The sequence below is a fragment of the Amaranthus tricolor genome, chromosome 7, assembly GCF_026212465.1.
Source record: "Amaranthus tricolor cultivar Red isolate AtriRed21 chromosome 7, ASM2621246v1, whole genome shotgun sequence".
Lineage (NCBI taxonomy): Eukaryota > Viridiplantae > Streptophyta > Magnoliopsida > Caryophyllales > Amaranthaceae > Amaranthus > Amaranthus tricolor.
Genome location: NC_080053.1, coordinates 19,553,487 through 19,576,298, shown reverse-complemented (window position 1 = coordinate 19,576,298; position 22,812 = coordinate 19,553,487). Strand labels below are relative to the sequence as shown.

The following is a 22,812-nucleotide window of genomic DNA, read 5'->3' as shown; positions in this document are numbered from 1 at the left end:
GACAGAAGTGAGAATTTTCTTAGGTCTAGCCGGATACTATAGGAGATTTGTGAAAAATTTCTCGAGAATCGCTCAACCTATTACTAATTTGATGAAGAAGACCACTAAGTTTCAATGGGATGAGAAGTGTGAAGCGGCATTCCAAGAGTTGAAATCAAGGCTTGCCTCTGCTCCTGTGCTGACCTTACCGAATGAAAGTGGAGAATATGAGGTTTATACATACGCATCTAAGAATGCACTAGGTTGTGTGTTGATGCAAGATGGGAAAGTAGTAGCATATGCTTCAGGACAACTTAAGCCGCATGAGAAGAATTACCCCACACATGACTTAGAATTAGGAGCTATAGTCTTTGCATTGAAATTTTGGAGACATTATTTATTTGGAGTAAAGTGCAAGATTTATACTGATCACAAGATGTAACACCCCTGAATTTCCGACCCCTTAACGAAACCGTAAAGGACGGGAGGAAATTCGGGTGTTACACAAGAGTTTGAGGTTCTTGTACACTCAAAAGGAGTTGAATATGAGACAAAGACGATGGTTAGAACTCATTAAGGATTATGATCTGGATTTGAAGTATTGTGAGGGAAAGGCAAACAAAGTAGCTGATGCTCTGAGTAGGAAGTCAAGTCATACAATGAATGCATTAATTTTAGCATATGAGTTGTATGAAGAGATTCGTAGGATGAACTTAGAAGTGGTAGATTATGGATATGTGGGTACTCAATTGAATGGAATGACGATTGAATTCGATATTTTTGAGGAACTTAGAGTGAAGCAAGTTACGAATAATTGGTTAACTAAATTGAAGAAGTTGAAGGAGGATGGTCAAGCACCTGAGTTCGAAAGTGATGAAAATGGCGTAATGAAGTATAAAGGAAGATGGTGCATACCGCATGACGAGGAACTTAAGACTAAGATTATGACTGAAGCCCATAATTCGCCATACTCAATACATCCTGGTGGTGATAAGATGTACAAGGATCTTAAGAAGAACTTTTGGTGGCCTAACATGAAGCGTGAAGTTGCAGGCTTTGTGGCGAAGTGTCTAACGTGTCAGAAGGTAAAAATTCAACATATGGAGCCGGGGGGAAAATTGCAACCATTAGAAGTACCTGGATGGAAATGGGAGTCGATTTCAATGGACTTTGTAGTAGGATTGCCAAAGTCAAAAACAAGGAAGAATGCCATATGGGTGATAGTGGATCGATTAACAAAAACAGCAAGGTTTATAGCTATGAAGAATACTTGGACAATGCAACAGATGACAGACGCGTATTTTCAAGAGGTAGTGAGATTGCATGGTGTGCCTAAGGACATTGTATCGGATAGAGATTCAAGATTTCTGTCCAAGTTTTGGAAGATGCTACAAGAAGCAGTAGGCACGATACTAAACTTCAGTACTGCATTTCATCCAGCAACAGATGGTCAAATAGAGAGAACGATTCAGACTCTTGAGGATTTGTTAAGAGCATGTGTTATGGATTTTGGTGGATCTTGGGAGGATAATTTGATGTATGTAGAGTTTTCTTTCAATAATAGTTTTCATTCTAGCATAGGAATGGCTCCTTACGAAGCCCTATATGGGAAAAAGTGTAGGAGTCCTATATGTTGGAATGATGTTAATGAGTCGCCGGGATTAGGACCAGACATGATTGAGGAGACTACAAAAAAGGTAAGGATGATCCAAGAACGTATGAGGGGAGCGTAAGATCGTCAAAAGTCGTATGCAGACAAAAGGAGGAGGGCATTAGAGTTTGAAGTAGGTGAAAAAGTTTTGCTCAAAGTGTCACCAACCAAGGGTGTCATGAGATTTGGTAGGAAGGGTAAATTGAGTCCTCGTTTTATAGGTCCTTATGAAGTATTGGAACGAATTGGGGAAGTAGCCTATAGATTAGCCCTACCTATGAACCTAGCCAAAGTCCACAATGTCTTCCATGTATCCCAACTCCCAAAATATGTCCATGACCCTTCCCATATCATACAACCTGAAACCATTTAACTTGATGAAACCCTTACCTTTCAAAAAAAACCAATAAAAATCCTTGATACCAAAACAAGATGTACCCGGAACAAGGAAATTGAGTTGGTCAAGATATTATGGACGAACCAACAAACTGAAGAAGCCACAAGGGAAACCAAAGTTGACATGAGAAAGCGATAACCCGAACTGTTCGAACAGGTACGTTGCGTTTCGTGGGCGAAACTTTTTAAAATAGGGGGGGTGATGCGAGTCTATCAAAACCGTCCAATCTTGTTTTTCTTTTAAAATTTCAGTAGTTAACTTTAAGTCTGAGGACGAACTTTTGTTTTAAGGGAGAGTGTATGTAACAACCGTTTTTTTATAAATAATAATAAATAAATAAATAAGTAAATTTCAGAAATTTTAAAAATAAAAAAAAAATATAACTCCCCATTAACAATAACTTCCCACTCCTCCCTCTAAACCTTATAACCAACCTCACTTACCTATTATAAATTAAACCAATTACCCTTAATTTCATTCACATTATTACTCACACTTCCTTTTTCTCCTACAAACTCTTCCTCCATCTCCCATTTGCTTAAAAAATTCAAGTCAAGAAAACGCAAGATTTCGATATCAAAGACAGCGATTCGTAGACAGAGATTATTAGGAGCGTACGTTGTCTAGGATCGCATGACAAGGTAATTCTCAATGTCCATCTAATTAGGACTATCCCGTTAGTATTATGTGCTAAGTGATAATCAATGTGTTTAAATGGGTGCATGATTTGATATGACATTATTTCGTATGATATTATGTTTTATATATTCTCAAATTATATTTACTATTATTTTTGTCAAACTTTCAATTTATAATTACTATTTTGATAAAATTTATATTATTATTTTGATAACGAAATTAGATACGGTTAATTTGAAAGGGAAATACTTATAATATTATTTTGATGAAAGTTATATTATTATTTTAATAATAATATTAAATGCGATTGAATTTGGGAGAAATATTATGATATTAATATTGCAATTTAATATTCTTGAGATATATTTTTCTTGGGAAAATCTATGATCAAAAAAAATAAAATGTATAATGTATGTTTGATTATATGTTTGTGTGCTCGCGACTAATTATTAAAATATATTAAATCACGTAAAGTGTAACATGAGGGAAATGAAGCTCTTATATTTGTTGTGATCCAAGTATAAGGGTAATGAACAGGTTGTCCTGTTTGGTTAGTATAGCTGCCGACAGGTATTATTATTTTTGATACTTGATACGATGTTTGGTCTTCCTTCTATTTGTTGTGATCCAAGTAGAAGGGGTATGCACACTAGGGTTCTCTGAGACTACTCTGCTGGATTGAATTATTTGGGGTGACGACCTCTTGTTGAAGTAGGTATAGGGGTAAAGTCTCGGCCTACTGGCGTTCTCGTTCCCTCAAATTAAAAATTGATTATGTGTTTGTCATTATTAAATATCAAATTAATAAATTGGTTTATGTTATATTATACATATTGTTTTCTGAAATTGTTTTTCTTTTAAACTCAGCTATATATTATTTTCTAAAATTATTTTCAATTTGATTATATTTTATTTTCTTAAATTATTTTCAAACTTAATCGTTTTACGGGATAGAGTTGGAATTACTCAATTTCCTGATTTTGGGAGTTTTTCCCTTGTTTTTCTTGCATTCTTATGTTGCAGGTTATGCGTGGGAATCGTGGAGTGAGGATCACCTGGAAACATAGATTTTGTTAGAGTCGTATTTCAGTTTAAATTTTACCTTAAGTTGTGTAAATTTTATATGGACATAGATTGCGTTTCAGTTTTCTCTTATGTTGTAAAACCCTTTGTTACATGTTTTGGTTTTGTTTACTATTTATTTAACTGATGATAAAATGTTAATTTACAGGGTACTAGAATTCAAGCTATTATATCAAAGTATGTATTATCTGCTCATCAAGATAAAATCAAGGAGGGAGAGCATTACTATATCACAAGGTTTAAAGTGACCGAAAACATTGGAGACTATAAACCAACTAAACACAATCACAAGATAATTTTTCTCAAGAATTCTGTCATAAGAAAATGCAGTGACATAACTATTCCTACAGACCTTGCCAATTTCAATGACATACTTGCTTTGAAATATGACACGACAGTATTGACAGGTTTACCAACAATTCTAATACATTGAACTGATTGCAAAACATTAAAAAGCATAAATATTAACCTTTTACTTCTTCTATATAAACATAATTGTAGAAGTAACTGCATATAGTAATGTAAATGATGGTTTCAAATTATCAATCAACCTTGAATTGATTGATGAGGAGTAAGTCATTTTAATATCATATTTTATTAAAATGAAATTACACAAAAAATGAGTTTAAATAATTATTTAATATTTGTGTTTAAAGTAGGAACAACCAAATTTCAGGAAGGTTTTGGGAACAATATGCAGAGGAAATTTATAGTTACGTATCAAAATCAGAGAATAATAAATCTTTTGTGATTATTATTCAATATGCAAAAGTTAAATTATGGAAAGGTAATAATCATTTTAAAATAACCTGTTTGAATGTTGCATGATTAAGAAAATACTTATCTTATTTAATAACTCTTTATCCATATGTATTAGGTACGACATCATTGACCAATTCCATGTTCATAATGCGACTCACCATTGAACCTGATATTCATGAAGTGCATGAATTTAAAAACAGGTATAAAAATCATTTAAAGCTTTTTTATTGGCTCAGATCTAACATCATTGCCTTAGTTATGCATGGCGGCTTAGTAAATTGGTTTGTGCATTTGAAAAATCTATAAATTAATACCAAGCCCCAAATTCGTGTACATGCCCGTAAAAATATTTTATGGCATAAAATACAATAAGAATACATGTCGGATGAATTATTTAGAGGGGCATATATAACTAGAGTAATGCATAAACATGTACCAAATTAAAATACCTAAAAAAATGCACCATCAATTACTGTTTTATTTCATTCAACAGAAGGAAACTCAACGACGGTTCAATAATTCAACGGTCATTGCTTGATGAGTCTAATCACAGTTTAAAATCATCAGAATTAGTATTTCTTCATAATCATGAGGCTGTGTAATTGAAGGATATAGTGCTGCTGCAAAAGGTTATATTTACAACTTTGATTTTTAATAATCTTAAATACAAAATAACTAAACCACTGAATTGTATGCAAATTGTGAACTACAAGAAGGTTACTATGTCACATATGGCACAATCACATCTATTGATTGTGAGCACAAATGGTCTTATTCATCATGTTACAAATGCTATGATGCTGTTCAAAAAGAGTCAGATGGTTCCATGAGTTGTCTTACATGCAAAGTACCTATTCTAATTGTTTAGCCAAGGTAAATAATTTGCATAAAATTTTTGGCTTTTGACTTCTATTGATTAACCAGTAAAACAAGTAAAATTTCAACAATACACTCAACTAATCTAAATTCCATCAATGTGATTTAATGGTACAAGATTTTTGTGCGTGTTTCGGATGGTGTTGGGCAATCCACTTTTGTTCTTTTTGACTCACAAGTGAAGAATGAATTACAAGTTACTACTAAAGAGTTAATTGATAAGCAGGTTAAGGTAATTATTAATAGATTGAAGTATTATATTTTCTGAAAAAAATAAAAAAATATAACTTTTGTCCCATTATTTTCATTTTATTTTTATAGAATGGAGATACTGAAACGTTTCCAGAGGAGTTGGAAAAACTCATCAACAAAAAATATTTGTTTGTGTTTAAAGTTAACAAATACTTTAACATAGAAAAAAAGCAAGTCATATTCAGTAAGTGAGCTCACCGATGATGAAGAGCTAATTTTAAAATTCTGCCAATGTTTGTACTCCAAAAAGGTATTAGCTTTTTTCTCATGATACAAGTTTATTCAATTTACATATAAAAATTAAATTACCAAATGACTAAATGTTAATTTTTCAATTAGAAGGAAAATGATAGTTCTGTTGAATCAAAAGAACATTCCACTTCTATGAATCAAGATATTATGCAGGTAATATTTTTTTTAGTTTGTATGATATGATATGTTCATAAAAGTATATGTAAACATTATTGATCATAATTATTTAAAATGCAAAATTGTGACTCAACAACAGAAAATAGCAAATTTCCGACACCAATTAAAGGAGGATTGGAGAAGGTCATTGACATTAGTGACCGTGAATATTCCACAAATAAGAAGACAGTTGAGAATCAAATCAATACTAAAAGAGGTTTGGACAACATATATGACATAAGTGATCTTGAGTGTTCTACTAGCAAAAAACATATTGTTGTGAAGAAGAAGGACCCTATAATAAATTTGATCTATTACTTCTAATAGACAATGCTTTTTAGTTTATTTTATTAGTTGATGCATTAGGTGGATTGTGTTTTTAGAATAATTGATTCATGTTGAGTCATTGTTATTGTTTTTGGAATCATTTATGTTCAAAACTATAATCTGTTTACTTATCTATTAACTTTTCAATGATTTATAGCAATTAATTTCTATTTATTTACTAATCCTTGACAAATCAAACATTTTCAAATTTTCATATGAGGATGTTAACAATATATAACACCACTAAATAATTTATAGCAATAATATCAATTACTACTATTTATGATTTTCACCCTTTTAAACCAAAACTTTGTAAATAATTGTTATCGTTTAAAATCCAACATTATATTGTATAAACATAATATTAGTAAAACAAAATGCATGAGTTGCGATGATTAAATGGCTCTAATCCAAAATCATGTAAACATAATTAGTAAACACACTCAACGATTGAAATACTATGAAATAATTTAGCTTACATGAAAAACTTAAATAAAATAATCGATAAATCAACATTGTATACTAAAAGATCTAATTTTTCATATTATATATATATATTAAATGTGTAATAGAATTAATGTGCTATTCACTTGAAAGATTTTACAAAGTGTAATAAAGTGTAATGCAACAACCATAATGAAAAATTTTCCGACAAATTTCTGCATAAAATCCTGTCGAAACTATTAATTTTACAAAGTTTATCTTCATTGTATATACCAGGGAAAGTTGAATTGTCAAAATAGAATGAAAGACTGAAATGGAGGGTAAGAGTTGGTCCACTCTAATATTTATATGGATTAAGTTCATACTAGAATTTTTTAAGTAAAAGATGTAGATGAAGTCATATCCCAAAATAACGGTTAATAACAAAATAAGATTCCAAAAAACCATTAAAGATGCCCGCGAAATCCTCCTCAATCAATTTCTAGGCCTCTATTTCCTTAATCAATTTCTAGGCCTCTATTTTCTTTTTTCTAAGCTTTCAAAGAAAATCACCATTTTTCAACACATTTCACGAAAAAAAAAAGTTTCTCCTATATTTTCTCATCATCAACCCCTGCCTTTTTCCTGCATTTTTCCCTTCAATCCAACCTGTATCTTCCCTGTTCTTTTGTCAAGAAAATCTAGTTTTTTTGTTTTTTGTTTTTTGTTTGTTTCTGTCCTACTCTCCGAAACCCCAATCCCACCCTCCATTTTTAAGCATCATCTCCTTAATCTCTATTTTCTCCTGCCTTTCTCCCATGGGCAATTGTTGCCCTCGAGGCAACACAGCCCCTGATGAACCCCTTGATGATCAAAAGGGCGGTGTCTCCACTTCTGGCAATAATAATAATGCTCCTAGTACCCACAAACTGGAGTCCTCCACTCGGGCTATACCTCCTTCAGCCTCCCCCGCACGAACTGACAAGAAATCCAAAGCAGCACAAAATGGCCCTGTATTAGGCCGGCCCATGGAGGATGTCAAGTCTATGTACAGCTTCGGAAAGGAGCTAGGTCGGGGGCAATTTGGTGTAACGCATTTGGTGACTCATAGGCAAATAGGAGAGCAGTTCGCGTGCAAAACCATTGCAAAAAGAAAGCTTGTGAATAAAGAGGATATTGAAGATGTTAGAAGAGAAGTTCAGATCATGCACCATCTAACAGGTCAACCTAACATTGTGGAGCTTAAGGGTGCGTATGAGGACAAGCACTCGGTGCATTTGATTATGGAGCTTTGTGCTGGTGGGGAGCTCTTTGATCGTATCATTGCCAAGGGCCATTTCTCTGAACGTGCTGCTGCTTCGTTGCTTAGGACCATCGTTCAAATCGTCCATACTTGTCATTCCATGGGTGTCATTCATCGTGATCTCAAACCCGAGAACTTCCTTCTCTTGAGTAAAGATGAGAACTCCCCCCTCAAAGCCACCGATTTCGGTCTGTCAGTCTTTTACAAATCAGGTAAATCGACAAATGCAAAAGTTGTTGAAAATATCAACTTAAAAGGAGAAAAAAAGGACCCTGATGACCGTTCCTTAGAATTTGCTACTTTGTGACTAAATTTCGATAATGGTGATCAATGTTTATATTTTTCTTCTATTATGTCTTATTTCTTTATACAGGGGATACCTTCAAGGACATTGTTGGGAGTGCATACTACATTGCACCAGAAGTTTTGAAGAGAAAATATGGACCTGAAGTAGATATATGGAGTGTTGGTGTCATGCTATACATTCTATTGTGTGGAGTTCCACCCTTTTGGGCAGGTAATTTCACTGTTATCCCTGTTAGGTGCCTAGGCAATTAGCAGGACTCATAATTCTACGTGCAATCATGAACTCAAAAATTGAAATGGGATCTTTGTGTTAACAGAAACCGAACATGGTATATTCAATGCAATTTTAAGGGGTCATATCGACTTCACAACTGATCCTTGGCCTTCACTTTCACCCCAAGCAAAAGATCTTGTCAGGAGAATGTTGAACTCTGATCCTAAACAAAGGCTTACAGCTTATCAAGTTCTAAGTAAGTTGCTCAGAAAATACTTTACTTCTTTATTTCGTTCCTTAAATATCGCAAGTCCTTAGCATCTGCAATTCTAATGACTTTCGATTTCTTTGTCAGATCATCCATGGATTAAGGAGGATGGAGAAGCTCCTGATACTCCCCTTGACAATGCCGTACTAGATAGGTTAAAACAATTTAGAGCAATGAACAAGTTTAAAAAAGTTGCTCTACGGGTAAGTACATTGTTCCTAATCTCGAGCTTTTTTCTCTGTTTCGCTTTTATACTCTCTTGAAAACTTGTACATCCCTTGATAGATCTGAAAAAAGATGTATATAACGAGTTAGGTTATCGCGGGGTGCCTATCGGAGGAAGAAATCATGGGACTAAAAGAGATGTTTAAGAGCATGGACACTGATAACAGCGGGACTATAACTCTCGAAGAGCTAAAGCAAGGCATGTCAAAACAAGGGACCAAGTTATCTGAAATGGAGGTCAAGCAATTGATGGAAGCTGTGAGTAATTTCTTTTCTTTCATTCATGCTTTCCATAAATAAAGATGTTGAAGAGTGAGAAATTATTCTAACGTTCATTGGCAAACAACAGGCGGATGCAGATGGAAATGGAACTATAGACTATGAAGAGTTTATCACCGCAACAATGCATATGAACAGAATGGATAGAGAAGAACATTTGTATACAGCATTCCAGTATTTTGACAAAGACAATAGCGGGTAATCATACATTATATCGACATTTTTTTATACACAAAAGTTTCGCAAAAATTGTTCCGAGGACAGTCTAAACAACAAGCATGAACAACATATAACATAAATTCCTTTGATTAAAGGTGATCAAAATTCACCCTATCAAAAAGCCTAGCTTGAATTAGCCAACCCAACCAAGCCCACACATTATAAATAATCAATCAAAACCCCAAAAGTCAGACTATAACCGATCATCTATACTTGATTCAGCCAAACCAATTGCGATCAAGAAACATCATCTTTAAAAATTAGTTTCAAGCAGTAAAAAACTTGTGTAGTAAAATGTTTGGGACTCAAAAAGCATTAGAGTGTTCGTAGTCGGTTTTAAAGCGAAGAGCTTGTTCTTACATTTCTACAAATTTCAATTTAGGTATATCACAATTGAAGAGCTAGAGCAAGCTCTACAAGAGTTTGGCATGCATGATGGAAGGGACATAAAGGAAATAGTATCAGAAGTGGATGGTGATAATGTAAGTGATGTGTGTAAGAAAAAGCATGATCACTTTTCCTATTGTGAGACGGCCTAAGCCATGCAACTGGTCTCGGCTCAATAGTATTTTTAAAAAATTCTAACATATTAATTTTAAAACTTAAAAAGATAAATTTAAGACTTAAAAAGCTAATTTTGAGATTTAAAAGGGCAATTACAAAGCTTTTAATAACAATTTAAATGTTTGAGTCATTCTACTTTAAATTTAAAATGAGAATTTTAAGTTTTGCAATTGATGTTTTAAGTCTTTAATTTGGTCTTTAAGTCTTAAAATTGTCAGATTCCATAACTTAAAATGTCGATTTCAAATCCTTGAAATTGATCTCAAGTCTTCAAATAGATTTTTTAACTCTTGAAAATGACATTTTAATTTATAAAATTGGTAAATATATATATATATATATATATATATATATATATATATATATATATATATATAATTAGGCCAGCCCAATAAGACGCGTCTCACCCAAGATTTTGTGCTTTTCCTTTTGAAGCAAACATCCATTGTTAATGAATTGTTTTTCCCGCCTTTTTAGGATGGCCGTATCAACTACGATGAGTTTGTAGCTATGATGAAGAAAGGAAATCCCGAGGTAGGAGGAAACTTGAAGAAGAGACGCAGTATGGCCATATAAACGACTTCATAAATCCCGGGTGAAGGGAGGGCTAAGATCATTGTACTAGATAAACATGTGAGCTTTCTTTTGGGGGAGTGTTACTTCGAATCATATCATTAGGGTGCTTATTCTATTTATTTTCTTTTGTACTTTATTTTATTTCTTGTGCAAAGTGTAAACTCGCGTAATCCACCTCATTTGTAATTAATGCTTAGGATTAGTTTCTTTTATATCCTTATTATTCGTTTCGTTGAATTCTGACAACAAAAATTCAACATGACTTGAAGAATCGTCTATCAACAAAACAAGAAATAAGATTGAGATGAGACAAAATGACAAAATGAAACATTCTATTTTTTGATCCATTAATAATTAGCAAGATTTGAGACATGATACAATTACATAGGGTGGCAATTTGCTCACCTCTATAACTTGCCCTACCTTATAAATCTCTTTTCCCATTTATAGTTTTTCCCTTTTTAAAGAAAATTCAATAGAAATCAAGGATGGGCTGAAAAGTAGGCTAGAAGACCCACAAGAGGAGCATTAATGTATGTTGTGGGCTCGGACTCTTGGAAGTATGGCCTAGAATCTGGAAAAGCATCTGTAACATTGGGCCCACCAACAACAGCTCCAACTAATTTATTTGGATTCGGGTTTGGGCTTAGGAAATATCGAGAGCCTGCTTTACAACCAATGTGGGCCGGATGAACACGGACTGATGGTAAAGAACTACCCCTGTGATGAATCCTTTGAGGATAGCGTGGGCCATAACCCACCATGTAGGACATCCTTAATGGATTATCACCTAGAATGTAATCCACCTGCCATTCATCAATCAATACCACCAAACAAAAGGTCAATTACCCAATTCAACATTACCTTTGACTCATTCCAAAAATGCTAGAAAACCCAATAATATCATCACTCATAATTTCAATCTAAACAACTTATGAATTTTAAAATTATAGCAAGTTTTGTATGAAATCATTTTATTATTTAAAAGATTTAAAAAATTAATTTATTTTTCCAACTATCACGTTAAGATAATTCAAAAATATAAGTAATTACTTTTAGGTTATAATTAATCAGTTTGAAACTATAAATGTACATTGAGTCTATCAAACAAAAATAGTCTCACTGTGAGACAATTTTATTTGAAAATTTATTTAAAATCAATACTCACAAATCCAAAATAATAATTACCTATACTATTTTTACAACATCTAAAAAAGGTCTGTATTTGTCAAATATTTTAGGTAATAATAAAAGTGATTTACGACTCAACATCAAAATTGAAGAATGTAAAAACTTATCACTAATAGACTAACATACTTAATTGACAACTAATGACATTGTTTAGTTCTTAATTATCACACGAAATTGTATGAATAAATGTGATAGAGTTCCAAAAGTGGATCAAAGATATATACATGGCCATGATCGTCGATTAGTAAGAGTAAAGCGGGCTATCGCCGAGGGCCAATGATTTTTTAGGGTCTAAAAATTTATTTTCATGTCTAAGTGACATTAATTTAAATTAAATATAAATATAATTTACATTTTTTACTAAACAATATGAGTTATAAGTATTTTTTAATAAATTAGTTCAAATATTCAATAATAAAAAACAAAAAATTTATTATATTATTCACTATACATCCCCTACACATTAAGGGCATGACATGAGAGATCATGGGAAGTGTATATAAAGTCGAAAAAAAAGCTATCCGTTGTCATGCGATGAAAAGTGCCCTTAAAGTGAAGGGGTAACAAAGGAAGGCATCGGCTAATAGTTTAGCTATGAAGTGGTACAGTTGGTAGATAGGAGTAGATGCCTTGACTTTGGAGGATTATGATTGGATTTAATGTTGATGTCTACCAATTATTCTCATGTGGTCCTTTTTCCCATGATGAACTAATTAAGTAAGCATAAGTGTATAAATGTAACAATTAACATGTGATACTACTTATTGTTGTAATGTTAATTTTTCATGGTGCTAATTATATATTTTTGACTTATATGACTTACTATTATTAGATTAATCGACTCATTTTTAATAATTGAGTCACATGATAATATAGTTTCATGATTTGAATGGATAATTATCATGATTAATATCGATCATTATCATTATCTAATTCAGTGTCTCCCGCTCATAGAAAACTAAGGATAGGGTATGGGGAGGGAAAGACGGCGGCAACTCATACCTCTAAAGGAGAGCGCCAGCCAAAAGAGACCTCCGACTCGAGGAAGATAAAGAGACGTAGATACACGTGAAAGATAACTAAAAGGCCTGTAAATAAAACTGAGAACCCACTACAAAAAGAAAACAAAGAACTAAAAGAAAGGAAACGAGAAAAGCAAGAGGTTAAAGACACAAAAGGTACACTAAGAGGACTTCTTATATTCAAACTGGCTCGATTATTTTCCCTCTGTTAATTATTCTAACAATTATCCAATTAGCTAAATTCACTTAAGAGACTTTCTATTGTAATTTTTTTTTCCAATTTTAATTAAAACTTTTATGAGAAATCAATGTGGATTGAAAAGATAAGCCATTAGGGTGTATCATTTTCGAGTCAAATCAGTTTCGGATCAAGTCTTGTTAAGTTTGAATTGGGTTCGGGACAATCCAATGGGTTAAAAATTTAAAAAAATATATTTTTTAATTATTAATTTTTTTCATATATGTACAAGAATGGATGATAATATAGAGATTGCAAATGGATGAAGATGCCATAACGTTATAACGTTTTAAGAAAAGTAAAAGAATCCAAGAAATAAAATGTATTTACCTGACGTTTGGCCAACTGTTTAAGAAGAGCAGAAGAAGCTGAAATTCCGCCACATGGCACTTGGTGATTGGAGTGACTTAGATAGTTAGAGTAAGCTAGAAGCAGGAAAGATAGGGATGTTACATGCTGCATGTTACTCCCTCCGGCCTTGAAGATCAGTCCACCTATTACCATCATTTGTAACAATGTAATATGCCCTATTTTAATACTTCATTTTTCTATATATATATATATATATATATATATATATATATATATATATATATATATATATATATATATATATTGCCAAGTGAAACAACCAAATTTTAACCTATTTTCGAGGTTTTTACTTGAAATTATTTGGAGCCTTACCTGGAGAATATTGGACTTGTGGATTGGCGACACCTGGTATTACTGAACATATGAAACCATCAGCATTGATCTTAAAATTTCTCAAGTCATTGGCCTTTCCCATTAGCACTTCCTAGATAATGACGATCGCATTAATATAAACTTCATCCATTTTTTAGTTGCATTCAAACTAACTTTTATATTGTTTATCAATTTATAGTATTTTATATATTGCAACTACTATACAAGAAACATCAGTTATTCTCTTGAGAGATTGTCTCTTTGAGAAACGTATCTCAAGCCTAGCCCCATTAAAAATTAATTCCTACTTATCTAATTCTTAATGCCTACTTATCTTATCCTTAATGCTTAATTACTGTATCCTCAATGCCTACTTTCAACATTTTAAATATCTACTTACATCATTCTTAATGCCTAATTACAATATTTTAAAAAACATATAATGGGACCGAATTAGTTAAAAGTGATCTCTCAAAGAAACCGTCTCTCACAAGAATTTGTGTTTTATTTATGTATAACTTTAAATATAAACGACTAGACAAAAATTATGCATTTAATTTACATTAATCATAAAAAAATTACCAAAATAATCACAACTTTGAACCCATTTTCTTTTAATCATATCTAAAGACTAGAAATTTGTTTTCCTTGTTGGGTTCACTTGAACCCATTTTCTTTAGGTGGCAGTGAAGTTGTGGGAGCAACAGTATAATAATGAAAATTGAAAAGACAATGTCTAAAAACAGAAGTAAAAAGAGAAAGGGCCTTAATTAAACAAGTCAAACATATAACAATGAAGCAGAAGTTAATGGCCAGAATGGGAAGTTCTGCATTTTTCATCTGTGTTTTTCAGCCTTTGCCACATGCTTCTGCCAGCTATTTTCACCATTCCATAGATTATTTTTATATTATTTAATTTATAGTCTAAAATATTTATGAATTTATAGAATTTCCAAAAAATACCAATCGGAAAATTTGGCTTTTGGGTATACCAATACAAATGTTTGCTGCATTTGCACAATCTTTTATATAATTAAAAATACCATCGTCTGATTATCCTTAGCACCAAATTTAGATACACTTTAGGTCCTTTTAATTTAATTATTTGATTTTTTACTGAGTTATTTCATTTAATTTATCTTTATTTTTTCAAAATAAATTTTAATATTTTTTTAATCTTATCCTCATATTTCATTTGTGTTTTTTGTTTTATCAAAGACCACACAGACGTCATAAATTACACAATATTGTGTTGCACACTAGAACATAAAATTAAAATTCAATTTTATTAGACTAGAGAAATAGAGCATGCATCTCTAATTTTTTATAGACTTTTACGTTTAAAATTCTACACGTTGAAAAATAAAAAATTTCTCGATACTAAAACTCGAGGTAGTATTATTTGAGCTAACACAAAATTCATTTGTTCTTTTTAATTGTTATATCAATCATATTATGTGAGAATTATGCTAGAGAAACATAAAAATTAAAAAACACCAAAAATATTTAAATCCAAGATGTACTAACAACTGGTCTAATACTCCAACTATTGTCCAAAGAACAAATTTACATGATGATCTCATCAAAATCACAATGAATTTCATGTGCAATCATATCTACACAGATTCTTCTCATTCGGTCATCTTTTTGACTAATTATCTAATATTTTACTCATTTATTATAATAATTAATTTTTCTATTTCAATGAAAACACAACTTTAAATTCTAAGGATTTCTAATTATATTTATTTATAAATTATAAAAAGTTAATGTTAAAAAGTTTACATTAAGACTAATTGACTAAAATCTTAGTTAAATATGTTTTAATTTATAAATAATGAAATAAAAAATAAATAGTATAAAAACGACAAATGGATATTTAATCAGACTACATTCTAGAATATTGTATATTTGTATTTAACAAATTTTTCAATAAGACCGTCTCACTGTGATACGGTTTAAAATGGATTGGTCCAATATTTAAGTTTAAAAAAAATAAAAAAGAAAAAGTACTAATCATTATATTATGTTAGCGTACATTTCAATTTACTTAATTTTTTTTAATTCTCATAAATATTTTTTGTGAAAACTTCTTTAAAAAATAAAGAGTACTTACCCCGTTCCTTAATAAAATTTCCATAAGAAATGTTTACGGAAATTAAGAAAAATATAATATTTTAGATAGTAGATATATTATTTTATTGAATAATAAATATGATGGAGGAAAAATAGGGACCATAAACAGGATAAAAATAATAAAAGAAGATTAGTGAAAAAAATATAAGAACCACAACTAGTAAAAAATATTTTTATACTGTTAGGGTCCATAAAAAATATAAAAATATTGAAATGAAAATATTGAAAGATTTGTAATAACCAAAAGCATTATTAAAATATTAAAATGAAGATAAATAAAATTATTTTATTCAAAATTTATGATAAAAATAAAAAAAACTCTTTATAGAAACAATAAATATTAAATGGAAATTAAATTGGCAGAAACGAGAAAATGGAATCGGAGTATTTGATACAAATGGGGTTGGACCCACAAAAGAATTGTAGCCCATGAGAAAACCAAACCCGATACCAATATAACAAGATGTGAGATATTCCCAGAATCACGTGATTGGCTAAGATTGGGTCCTACAAAACGTAGTTCCCCTAGGCCTAAATAATTTTCACAGGACAAGAAGAATAATGTCTCATTGCATTAGGACAACAATTCCGTCGCTCCAGCTTGGATTTAGGACTTTTTAACACTATTTATAAACTGCTAATTCCACCTATTCAACCTTTTAGGAGATCTACTACATGTAAATTGTCTATCCCACCAATTTTGATATATTTCACACTTTATTATTTAGTTACTCTAGTATAAAATGGTATAAATATATTTCAATAATTTTAAAAATAAATTAATAATATAAAAATAAATTTTTAGAGCCTTCTGACAATAAAATTCTGTCGTAGACCGCTTTGCAGATTCTAATTAATTGTCATGACTTAGATGACGCTAGCTAGTGGATTAGAGGTGTTTATTTGGATCATCAAGTTGATCTTTAGCCGGATGTTTCAAGTCGATTTAAAAACAGAGTTTGTGTTTACATTGGTTTTTACATAATTATAAATCTATTTTTTAAGTCGGTTGAATATCATATTAGAGGTTTATTTTAAACACGTCAGTAAATCAAATAATGGAAGTTGATAGGAGTAGGATTTACTTTTAGATTGGTTGGGATAAGTTATAAATACAAGTGAAATGAGTAGGATTGTGTATTTACAATTACATCAAGAATGACGCTTTATTTATTGAGGAAGTACATTACTCATACTCCTAGTCCTAGTATTGACTAAAGTCGTAAGTAATTAAGAAAGTATAAATAATTAAACAGATAAAGAAAAAAGGATGGGTAGTATGAATAATAAAAGAGTGGGAGTGTACGTACCTTAGAAATGAGAATATTAATCCCAGCATGCTTATTATCCCATCCAAATTCATTAATGGTGTCTCCAGCTCTTAATATCACCTCGTTCTTCACTATATATTCTCTATATTCCCGCCTTCTTGTGGCTTTGTGCAACCATGCTGCTCCCCATAGAAGCTCATCCTGCATTTACCTCTCATCTTTGTAAATTCATAGGAGTGCTCCTTTTCTATTCGGCGTAATTATTTCATTTGACTGAGCACATTTGTCGGTGCACTATTTTTATTATTAATATCTTTAATTATCTATAATTAAAAACTACTTCCTCGCTACATTTTTTATTTTTGGCAATTTCATATTACTTGCTACATTTCTGTTTTTAGTAATGAAACAATCATTTAAAGTTCTACCTACCCTTATTTTTATCCTACTATATACTCTATGCTTTATAATAAAATACTATATTATACTCGTTAAAGTAACCTCACAACTTATTTTTCCTTTTTCTAATAAAATACTATATTCTATAAAGTAAACAATCAGCTACAGTGTAGGTCAATCACTTTTCTTAATCTCCGTGCCCATGCAAATGTAGCAACAATATCAGAACGGAGGAAGTATAAAAGTCGACATTATAATAATATTTTGTATTGAAACAAATCAAACAAAGTCTAACATAATAATTATGTCATATCTAATAGATTAAAAATAAAATACACCTTAAAAGTGATTAATAAATCGTGTCAAAAATCAAAAGAAACACTCAAGCAGAATAGAACGTAGTATTTAGTAATATGCATATAAAAAATAGTTTTCCCTATAATAATGCTATTTCAAATGGAAAAAAAGAGTAATAAATATATACAAGTATCTTTTTAAGAGTACATATTTGCATGAAAATAGTTTTATCATATTTGCTAACATAATCTTAACATCATCAGCGAAGATCACCATTACTCCTTGAACAAATATATACTCACGTTTGATATTATGCTTATTTACAAAAATTAAAAATGACATTAATGAAACATATACGCCTTATATTTCAATACGTACTTTTATTTTTAAAGTTTTCACCAACTTAATTAATTTTCAAATTATCCTATTTGCATAAACTAACAAGCCTAAATAATGTGCCAACAATGGTCAAAAATCCTCATTACTCCTCAACAAATAACACCATATTTGTTTCGCAATACATACACTATTTGGACTTGACACAAATATTAAAAAAATAGTTAATTGATAGTAAAATATTATTTTTATGATTTTATCCTTAAATAATAACAAAAGTATATAAGTACATAAAGTAAAAAATATATAAAATAAAAATAAATAAGACAAATTATAAATTACTCTATGGTATATATAATAATACATCAATTATTATTTAAAAAAAGTCCAAAAAAGATTTTAACAAGGCATGCACAAGTGACAAGACTAGAGCATAACGTTAGAACGTGGTGTACCAAATTTGGAGTAGTTTAGTGTTGAATCTTGGGAGTACGAAAAACAACAGAAAAACGGGAAAAAAAATGAAAGAGTTCACATGCAAATGCAAATGAAATTTAGAAACAAAACCAACCTGGTAGCCGTTAACATCACAGTAAAAAGGGCAAACTGCTCTTTTCAAGCTTGAGCTGTATGCACCTCGATAATTGTCCGCAAACTCAAACACCTATAATCAACCAAACACCAACTTACGCATTACTAACAATAACCAAATTCCATCTATTTTACTATCCATTATTTCAATAAAATTGTTATAATTTCCACTTTCATATAATATAATCATATCATTTACGTTTCAAATATTATTATCTCTATTCTTAAATACTTGCAATTGATTATAACATGTCATGTGTGAAAAAAATTAACTATCAGACGGAGATTGGAGATTATAAACAGTACCCTTTCATTCAAATATTATTACCACCGTTCTGAAATACGTTTATAAAAATAATAGATTCGTATAAATAAATATTTACAATATTTTTGAGACAAAGGTTATTGTAGATTTTAACAAAATAATTTTAATGATAGATCTCATTTAAGCTTGTAATGGGTATCTTTCGCTCCTTGTTTAGAAACACTCTAGTAATTCCAAACGATATAATTTGTACGTAACTGATCTATTTAAATCTTAGTGATTTGGATTATTTAATATTTGCAAAGATTAATTTATATTGATTAAATTTGATATGTGCATTTAAAGTGCATTTTCTTCGATCTTATTGTTTGTCCTAATTAGTAATTTTCATAGATATTAATTTTTTTTAAATAAATGTTACATTGTGAGATAATTATAACATTTTCTTTTCTTTTTGCTCCTTTAATTAGTTATAAAGCCAATAACACAAAAGAAACCGATGATCGCGCGCCAAAACAAACCCTTTTCTTAATTGCATGATGATGTTTTAGTGTTCATAATAACTTTTAGGTCATGCCCAATAGCTATTACTCCATTTGTTGTTTCTAGCATCGAGTAAATTTTACTCTTAACAAGAAAACATCTAATGGGCAAATTTTATCAACCTAAATAGTAATCCTCCTATTCAGCTTATGTGTCCCATTTCTTTTTATGGTCAACTCATCTTAATTGTCTCATTTCTATTTTTGGTATAGATTTTTGACTTTTATGCCCTTAGTAGCTTTATCCTATTTTCAATTATACCCTCCATTATCCATACTAATTTTCCTCCCTTACATTAAAAACCCATAATACCACTCTCTTTCCTACCCTTAAGGTCCCACTTTTAACTCTCCTTAAAATCCGTGAAAAGTCAAATGTGACTCCTAAAGTGAATAGGAAAGTGTATTTTTCTAAACATCCATCATACCACTAAATTTACATTTACTATAAAAAAAACTTTTGAAAATATAAATACGGCAAATTTAATGAGAGTGGAGTACATTGATCAATTGCATATATGAACATATGTGCAAAAATATGGTTTAATGAGATTATTACTAATTATTTTCTTATCATTAAAAAATAAATTAGTGTATGAGCAAAAAACGATTCATAAAAGGTAAACTTCCTTTTCCCATTCCTAAGGATATGGAGCGCCAGTTCGCCACTGAACAAATTAACCTTATGTCAGTAATCAAAATCTCATTTATATATCACGTAAACATATTATTGTCTAGGTACATTTAACATTTTACAAATAAAAATTAAGTGTTAAATACTTAAATCCAAATTTTATCTAGTGACTAGTATAATAATATAATTTTTAGCCACTTGATGGAAATGATTCTTCATTATACATTTTTCATTTTAAATAGTTTGCTAAATTTTATTTAAAATGTCACTAAAAAATTTAATGCAGTGAATTTAACGATACAAAAATTAGGTATACTAAATTTAAGAGGACAAGAGACTTACTTTGATAGCACGGCTAAGGAGTAAGCGAGAATAAGCACGATCACGAGACCTAAACACGATGGAAGCAGCAGCCAATGCCGCAGCTGTCTCACCGGCAACATCTGATCCAGCGTGGTTTCGGTCAATTGCATAGGCAGTTCGCAAGGTGTCCATGTCCTCAGGGCGTTCCCAACAGTTATGATCAGAGTAAGGATCACCAACTTGGACGTACATTCGATTAGGCATTTCGGCAGTAGCCTTAAGAAGGTAGTCGGTTCCCCAACGCACTGCCTTAAGCGCGTTGGAAAGCTCTCCCCTCATAAGCCTTCCGAAATCAATCACACTCCATGATAGAAGTGTGACGCTAAACGCCATAGGAAATCCAAATTTAACATTATCGCCAGCGTCGTAATATCCACCCGTTAAATCCCTCTAAAATTATAAAACAAAATTTATTAGCTTATTTAATTTTAAAATTTGCTATATTATACAATTTTATTAGCAAAAATGAGACAAACAGAGTATAGTTTATAATATTAGCAAATTATACACTTTAAAAATAGAAATAATACCACTAAAAGTTACATGAAGAAAATGCACAACAAATTTAATTCCTTCATCTGGTAATATCAAGTTGAAATACATTTATCAATGATTTTACATCATTTAAATTATTCAAAATATTCAAAAGCTAAATAATGGTTTAATTAACAGTCCTCTAAACAAAAGTACAAATTAAGATTAACATACAAGCACATTATTAAAATTACAATCTCTAAAATTAATGACCTCCCACATCATATCATATTATACAATAATGTGGGTCATTAGTCATTTCTCCTCACATATTAAATAATATTTCATCTCACAATATGTCACAAAGAGTAAAATACAACTTTTTTATGGAAGATTAATCACATTATATCAAATAAATGTGATATATAACAAAATAATTATATTTCCTCAAAATACAATGTACATTCCTAATTAAAAAAAAAAGGTAAAGCTGAGTATATTTGACCATTTTAAACCTCATTTTAACTGGAATTGAAGTAATTTAATTATTTGAGTTAAAATAAAGGAACTTACTCCAACGGAATGACCGTCATGAAGAGCAGAATCACGGCGCCAGCGAAGGCGTTGATCAGGAGGAAGCTTACCAGAACGTTGACCTTCAAAGAAAAGGATACTCTTTCTAAGGGCATCCATGTAATTATGCTGAGCATTACATACTTCTACAATGGAGGATACAGAGAGGAGAGAGAATATGATGAGGAAAGAGAAAGAAAGACTTTCTGCCATTTTTTATTTTTGTTTTGATTGAAGAAAATGGGAAAACTGAGAGAAAGAATTTAGTGAAGAAGTTGGGGTCATGGGAGTTGGGTTTTATAGTGGGTTTGAGTGAATAGCAAATCTATGAAGTAACTTGGGTTTATTGGATTCTACTAAAAGTATGGTTTTATTTGCGGTGGACACGTGGATTAACGTGAATGGATAGGATTTTTAGTCATCCTTATGTTTGACTGTTTTTATCTTGATGATGATTTTTTTTGAAAATTCTAATCAATAAATTTATTTACATATAATTATAAAATAATAAAATAAATAATATTAAAATAAATAAAATTAGAAAAGATAAAATAAAAATCTCGAAAGCCCTCCTAAAAAATAGGTATACATAACGTGATTTACTATTTTTTTTAAATAACCGTTAATTACCTATATATCCTCATTCTTTTGTAGGGTTTCAAGTTTGATTTAGTTATTTGTGTTTAATTGATTATTGTTGAATATTTTTACTTAGTATTTTGTACTTGTTATTGGATTGAATCATAATCTTTCTTTTATATTAATAATTATTTCACCTATTAGTTTCATTTAATTTTTCACACTTGTCAAGACAACATTTTAATCTTTAATATCTCTAATGGTTCTTTATTAAAAATTATAAAAAGTTAGACATTAATAAATCTTTTACTGTGACAAATCAAATAAGATTCCACATTACTATGTTTTAACTTATAGATAAATAAAATACAAATTAAGAGTGATAAGTAAATATTGATAAAAAATAAATGGGATAGATAGATAAATAGGAGGGAGTAATATATTTTTTTAACACTAATTCTTAAAT

General features: G+C 30.7%; 2 protein-coding genes across 2 annotated transcripts; one reads left to right on the top strand and one right to left on the bottom strand.

Moving 5' to 3' along the window:
* The first annotated feature begins 7,401 nt into the window (after positions 1-7,401).
* Positions 7,402-10,988, top strand: LOC130818928 (calcium-dependent protein kinase 17-like). The gene is made up of 8 exons (XM_057685206.1): positions 7,402-8,312; positions 8,474-8,617; positions 8,724-8,876; positions 8,976-9,091; positions 9,204-9,371; positions 9,463-9,590; positions 9,994-10,093; positions 10,653-10,988. Exons 1-8 carry the CDS (start codon positions 7,616-7,618, stop codon positions 10,749-10,751), a joined length of 1,605 nt encoding a protein of 534 aa, XP_057541189.1. The 5' UTR covers positions 7,402-7,615; the 3' UTR covers positions 10,752-10,988.
* A 78-nt stretch (positions 10,989-11,066) lies between these two features.
* Positions 11,067-22,068, bottom strand: LOC130818929 (endoglucanase 8-like). Its single transcript, XM_057685207.1, has 7 exons — positions 21,768-22,068; positions 20,700-21,110; positions 18,897-18,989; positions 17,333-17,494; positions 13,887-13,998; positions 13,533-13,696; positions 11,067-11,557 (listed from the first exon to the last, which is right to left on the bottom strand). The coding sequence occupies exons 1-7, from the start codon at positions 21,978-21,980 to the stop codon at positions 11,234-11,236; spliced, it is 1,479 nt and encodes a 492-aa protein (XP_057541190.1). The 5' UTR covers positions 21,981-22,068; the 3' UTR covers positions 11,067-11,233.
* Between the last annotated feature and the right edge of the window lie 744 nt (positions 22,069-22,812).